A 6485-nucleotide genomic window follows, 5' to 3' on the forward strand; every position below is an offset into this window, starting at 1 on the left:
ACATTAACATTCAGCAGCAGCTGTGTTTGTCTGCACACAGGGTGGTAGGTGATATTAGCCGTGACTGATAAACACCACATGTGAATCCCAACTAAAATGATATACTACCAAAGTGGAGTTATGCACAGATCAGTCCTTAGATTTCTTTATTTGTGTAGACCCTGCCTCCAAATTTGCAAAACTGTGAATGGAGCATAGGTCATGTAAACAAATTAGGCCTTTTTTTCTCATAGGAGACTACAAACGTTTATGAAGAAACTTGAAGCTCTACCACCAAAATTCAATCTTTGTCTCTTCTTCTAGTCCATGGATAAACTTGTGCAGTTCTTGATATTTCCATCAAGAAGTGATTACTTCTTGATGGAAATATCAAGAACTGCCTTGGTGGGCCTTGAATGGAATTTCATGGTTATCACTACGAGCGCATCTAAAAAGCTTTTTTTTCTTCTTCTGGTCTGTTTGTCTGCAATTTTTATTTATTAAAAAAAAGTTGCCAAAGAGAAACAAAGGACAACAATGTAAATGTGACATGCAATTAAACCACTTCTGATGAAATGAGTTGATCATGGATTCTTGCATGATAACCAGTTAGCCTTTTTCTGCTTTGGGCTCTATTGTATTGGCTGGGGGCCTGAATGAACAAAACTATAAAGACGTTACCACTACAGGTCTGTAACAAGTAGAGAAATGTTGACATTGTTTATTTATTTATTGCTTAAACTCAGTTTATTTACTTACATTGAGTGAACCTACCCAGGAAACAAATTGTAAGCTTTGTTCAGCTTTGTTATAGACCAACCTATTTCAAAATATGGCAAATATTGTGTCACAAAAACAGTTTCTGTGCATCACCAATAAAAAAAAAACCTTTAACAGGCCATGCAAAGGGGACCTTTAATGATCTCATCACATGCTTATTGCTATGTTGGCAGAAAAATGCAAGAGAGCCATGCCTATGTAAAAATAAATTTAATCTCAAAGTAGATAAAAACATGTAGATAAAATCATTGCCTCTCAGATATCTTCTCTGACACTCCAGAAACTATTCAGGTGCATAGATCTATTTGAGAGAAAAGCTTCACACAAACATCTTGAGGACCAGCACCAAAGTGTTTGTGAATGTTCATTAGACCAGACCAAACCATTGTTTTTGTTTGTTTGTTTGTTTGTTTTCTTTTGTTTTTAATCACAAATAGGAATGACATCAGTAACATTTGTGCATGATAAAACCCATATTTGTAAATTGGAACCAGTAAAAAACACTGATGATATGTTTTATTGCTCCGTGCAATAATCAATCAGTCAATTAGCTTGACAGGTAATAGTGGTATAACAGATGACATGTAATCATGTATTCTGATATATCTTTAAATTATCCCAAATTATATTTAAAAACTGTGCAATTATACTAACATTTTCATGGATTACTTGACATTTTTATTATGTTCTTTATGATATTTCCAGGAACTTAAGACTACTTTGGATGGACTACTCTTTGAATCAGCAGCATCTTTTTCTACTCAATAGTTAAAGCACTGGTTATTATCATCAGTGTGGTAAGGCTCAACAGTTTCATTGTAAGTGCAATTTGATATGAGTCACTGTAAATGCTGAGTATGCAAAGTGAATTGTACTTGTACTGAAAATGTTTAAAGTACAAAACAAAGTACTCTTGGACACAGAGTTCTAGGATGTTACAGATTTAAAGTATTCTCCATTTTTTGTTTTGTTTTGGTTCATAGCTTCCAACTATTAGTAATCATACTTTAGGTGAGTGATCCAAAGTGCTGTACATAAGTGTAACCCCATCATGGATCTAGGGTTAGTATGGATTTCTGTTCCCCTAACATGTAAGATCTGTTCATCTAATGTATGTATGTAAGTAACCTTCTTAGTGCTGCTCACTTTGTATGTCACAATGTTATAATTTCAGATTATTTATCCACTATACCCCAAACAGTAACAATTTGTGTACTGGATTTCTGGCAACTGCTGGAGACATACAGGTAGTTCACTTGGCAATCCTCCTGTCTCACTAAATAACCAGACAAAGCCTCACAAAGTAAGAGGACTGCTGTAGTGCTGAGATGCTTCAAGTCTCTAGGAATATCTGCTGGGAGGAAGAAAAAAAATCCCACACTGCTCCAGTTTAGACACTTTCATCGTCGACTTAGCTGTCTCACACTGTTTCCATGCATTTTCACACAGTCTCGTCTGTCCTTCACCTGTGAACAAAGATGAATAATCACCTTCAGTTTCAGTACCGTCATCATCTCTGCGCACCCATGGAAAGTAACTCATTGCACTCAGGATCGTTGCAATTACACAGTTGTGATATGACACTTATAAATGATTAGATTTTTCACAAACACGGTTGTCAGTGTAAAAATGCGTTATATGCTTTACACTAAAGTCTCTAAATTAATCTCTCAAATTATTTGCAAAATAACAGAATTTAAAAAAATCACTCATTAGAATTCATTAAAGCACATTGTCAGGTCTACACTACCTGAAAACAATATTCAACAATTAATATACTGGGGTTTTTTACTAGCTATTTTTTAAGCTGTGCTTACCAATCTGACCAAAGCTCTTTTCTGAATTTGTCATTTTCGTATTTCCTCATCTGTCGATAAAAGCGGACACGTCGTAAGTTCTAAGTGCACATGTCTTCTGAAGTGTTTGTTTATCAGAAAGTCCAGCACGGTGTGTATCCATCGTGTATGTTTCTCATAAATATTGGAACCTTTTGGAATTAGCAACGCCCATAATTGCATCCTTCCTTATGTCCTGCTGCAGGAATGGTGCAGGAATTGTAAATAGATTTTCACCCCGAATAGAAGCTGTATTCCACAGAACGCGGATTTAGTGAGACTGGTTTTAATAATATAAGCTATACGTGTGCGCATCGGTCGAGGCAGAAAGTATAGAACATAATAAATGTAGTGTCGTGTATGCTGGTGAGCTGAGAATCTTCTGAGTATGTTACCCCTTTGCGCTGGTTGCTGAGGCAGAATGTGCAGATAGTCCGGGGCTGTTTGCCCTGCCCACCCCCCTTCACTTCTCTGTACACAGCACTCAGGCACGGCTGTTCGCCCTCTCTTCCGTCTCCTACCACCAGCACGTTGGCCAGGTGAGAAATATAGCTGGATGCCAGGCGCAGCGTCTCGATTTTGGAGAGTTTTCTGTCCACCGGCTCGGTGGGGATGAGCGTCCGCAGCGCCGTGAAGGCTGTGTTGACGTTCTGGGTCCGGTGTCTCTCTCTGGCGTTGGCAACGTTCCGCTGTCCGACTACAACTCCACCGGACTCCCGCCCGTACCCCTGATCGGTGCTGCCGTCACTCTCGCTGCGGTTCCCTTCCTCGTCGTCCGACATCAAGGTTAGGTCCGCGGGGTAAGAGAAAGGGTGCGTGGAGACGGGTCTCAGCATAGTGAAAGCCATTACTCAAAGGCAGGCGGGGAAATCAATCCCTTATATTCAAGTGGAAAACAGCGGCATGGAGACAAGAGTCGTGCGTAAAAGTTGCAGTAGCTCCAAGCCAACAGACTTCCCCAATACGTTCTGACACCCTCCTCCTGTGTGATAGTCAGCGTGACAGGCAGGGCTCTTATACAGTATACAGTAGTCTGCCAGCTTTACGTGAGGGGTGGAGCAGATGCAGACACTTCCATTTCCCCAAATGTTCGTTCTTAAAGTCTGGTGTTCATTTGATGATATGTGTAACACAAATGGACGCGTCACATGGAGAGTGTAGAGCAAAAAGGCACAAAAGAAGATGACAAATCTCGATTGTGCCGATCGTTAAAATAAAAACAAATCTGATCTGGTCTTTATCTGTCTGCTACTGGAGATTAGGGTCGTTTTAGACCGTATGGTACGTTGTTTGAAATAACACTGAGCAAAGATGTAAATTAGTCAATATAACAATATCTCAGCAAGCCACAACATGAAACAGCTGGTTACACAAATGCCCTGAGCCTTAAGTATCATTCTGAATGTCTCCCTTCTGCTATACACAGGTCATGTGACATGACACTGTCTGCGAGTTAAATAAATAAATACATGTATCATTATCTGCGAACCATTTGAAGGTTAAATGGGGGAAAATACACCCCACTCAAAAACATGAGGACAGGGCTGTGCTTTTTCAGTATTTTTGATGATATTCAAGATTCTTTGATGATTTTTAGAACATATGAGATCCTCAAATAATGTTCACTGTATGGTCGTTTCTATAAACCTCAGGTAGTTAAACAGTTTTCTTGTAAACAAAGGTTCTTTTCTAGTAGCAGTAGAGTCCAAAAAGGTGTCGTACATAAAGTCCACAATATTTGTCACATTTAAGTGAAAGTTATTAATAATAACACAATAGCATCATTAACAGATAAAACGAATGCAGTCACAATGTCAGTTTGAAACACCTATCAATGCAGTGCACAAACTGCACTTTCCACATTGCCCATAAAACAAAATGAACAACTTTGAGCTTTATAAGTTAAATGAAGGGAGGATACACTAGTAACAGACTTCTCTCATCATTAGACTCAATGAGCAACAACAATTAAGCAGCTGAACAGTCATAATATTGCATTATTACAATCATACAGGGGCGGAAACATTTAATTTACCATTTAAATGCATTTATTTAATTGACAAATTAAATAAATGTATCTATAACTTGTAACAAAGGATTTGAATGTTAGTACATTGCTGCTTCATATAAATAAAGAAGCTGAATTTGTGTTTTATGGTTGACAGTAAACAGTCTGTACAGACTTTAGAGGACCATTGTAGAGGTATTCTCCACCACTATCATCCAAGGCACCATGAGAATGGTTGTCTTTTAGAAATACAACTGTCTGAAATTACCTGTGACTGGTGACACGGTGTAAATGCAGTTATATATAGCTAGCGAACATCTCATCAGCTCAGCACTTTGGAATTTCCTCTTAAATTTTGAACTTCCTTTCAAGTTCTTTGTCTCTTCAGCCAAAGTTGCTCCAGCTTGTCTAATTTCGTTTAGGTGTAGAAATCCCATGAGGCCAGCAATTACAAGAGGATGTGAAATAAACAACAAAGCTTTCACATAACGACAACTTTTAAGTGTTTTAATGTATTTTGATTGACTGTTGATCAGCTGATCAGCGCAAGAAACCACTGAAACATTTTTACAAGAATGGCAGAAACTCATTGTCTTCATAAGAACTGATGTATAACATGCATCCATATCACCTGTGTTCTCTCAGATTTTAAAAACAACACAGTCAGCACAATTGCTGGCTCATGTCCTTAGAGCGCCAATGTGATTAGTGGCTCTACAGTTGTCCTATTAAAGTTTGTCTAATGGGTTAAGTGTTGTGGGTAAATAAACACTCAGCAGATGCTGGAGGTGATCAAGCCTGAACCTTTCCCCATGGAAACCGAGCAAATGGTTTCCAGATTGACTGGTGCTGTTAGGATTTAAGTAAGCAGGGAGGGGTTGACTGAGTGTCATCAAAGGGCCTGTTTTTACAAACACAATCCCCCAAGACATCAAACCTGGACACTGCAAGTCCTGACCCCCGGGGGCCCCCAGCTCAGCTGCACCAACAATACCACGACCTACACGGAACCTGGTCCCACTCATAAAGCGGGACACCACAGTGTTTTACCATGCTCTGCCAGCCGGCAACACGACCCCACTGCATTTTCTCTCCTTTCACAGTCTGGAACCATAAATTCTTCACCCCACCTGCCCCCAAACCCCTCACCTCCTACATCAACTTAAAGGAATGCCATTAAATGTCTGTTGAGGTGATTAAGGTTGCAAAGCTAGTAGGTTGGATGTGTGTCAGGAAAGATGCGAAAAGTGTAGTTAGTAACAGCTTCTTTTAGGTAATGCAGGTATTACAGGATAATCCGACCGATGTGACATTATCTATATAAATGATCTGCTTTCCTGGCTGATTATTAATATTCAGTTTTTAATAATGGCATTAATTAGAGTGAATTCATCATTCTGCTGTTCTGTGTGTTAGTTAGGTAGTGGGTGAGCGACCTGGATGTCACTCTGAAAACAAAAGTTCTATCATGAATTGAATACCTTGATGGTCCTCACCCCACCTTTCCCAATTTACTATTTTTGTTTGTCCAGACAGGTTTCAGTAGATACAACTTTTGAGTTTTTATGGAGTTGTTTTTGTGCTAGAACCTGGTTGTTTGAGCTGTTAGTAGACTCTGTTTTAAAACTAACTTTAGTTAGTTTGCTACCTAGTTTTTAGCTAGTGGGGACTGGATGAAAGCACTCATGCAAGTTGCTCCAAAAGCATCATAACCTATTCATGTTGTTGCTTTTATAGTTTAGGGTTAGTCATGTGTTCTTTACATGGAAATCACTGTGCAGGCCCTAAGAAGCAATCTGAAGAGTCTCAGAAGGTCTGATTTTTGCAGTTGTGTTACCGTCTATTGATTAATGACACCTGCTGAACATTCCTGCACATGGTAC

At 39.2% G+C, this 6485-nt stretch overlaps 1 protein-coding gene across 1 annotated transcript; it reads right to left on the reverse strand.

Moving 5' to 3' along the window:
- Window positions 1-1718: 1718 nt before the first annotated feature.
- On the reverse strand, window positions 1719-3442 carry LOC146631459 (transcription factor 15-like). Its single transcript, XM_085353689.1, has 2 exons — window positions 2990-3442; window positions 1719-2225 (listed from the first exon to the last, which is right to left on the reverse strand). The coding sequence occupies exons 1-2, from the start codon at window positions 3440-3442 to the stop codon at window positions 2160-2162; spliced, it is 519 nt and encodes a 172-aa protein (XP_085209815.1). The 3' UTR covers window positions 1719-2159.
- Between the last annotated feature and the right edge of the window lie 3043 nt (window positions 3443-6485).

Source organism: Diplotaxodon limnothrissa, linkage group LG5, assembly GCF_057381915.1.
Source record: "Diplotaxodon limnothrissa isolate DT_005_m linkage group LG5, D_limnothrissa_male_GT1.1, whole genome shotgun sequence".
In the NCBI taxonomy this organism is placed as follows: Eukaryota; Metazoa; Chordata; class Actinopteri; order Cichliformes; family Cichlidae; genus Diplotaxodon; species Diplotaxodon limnothrissa.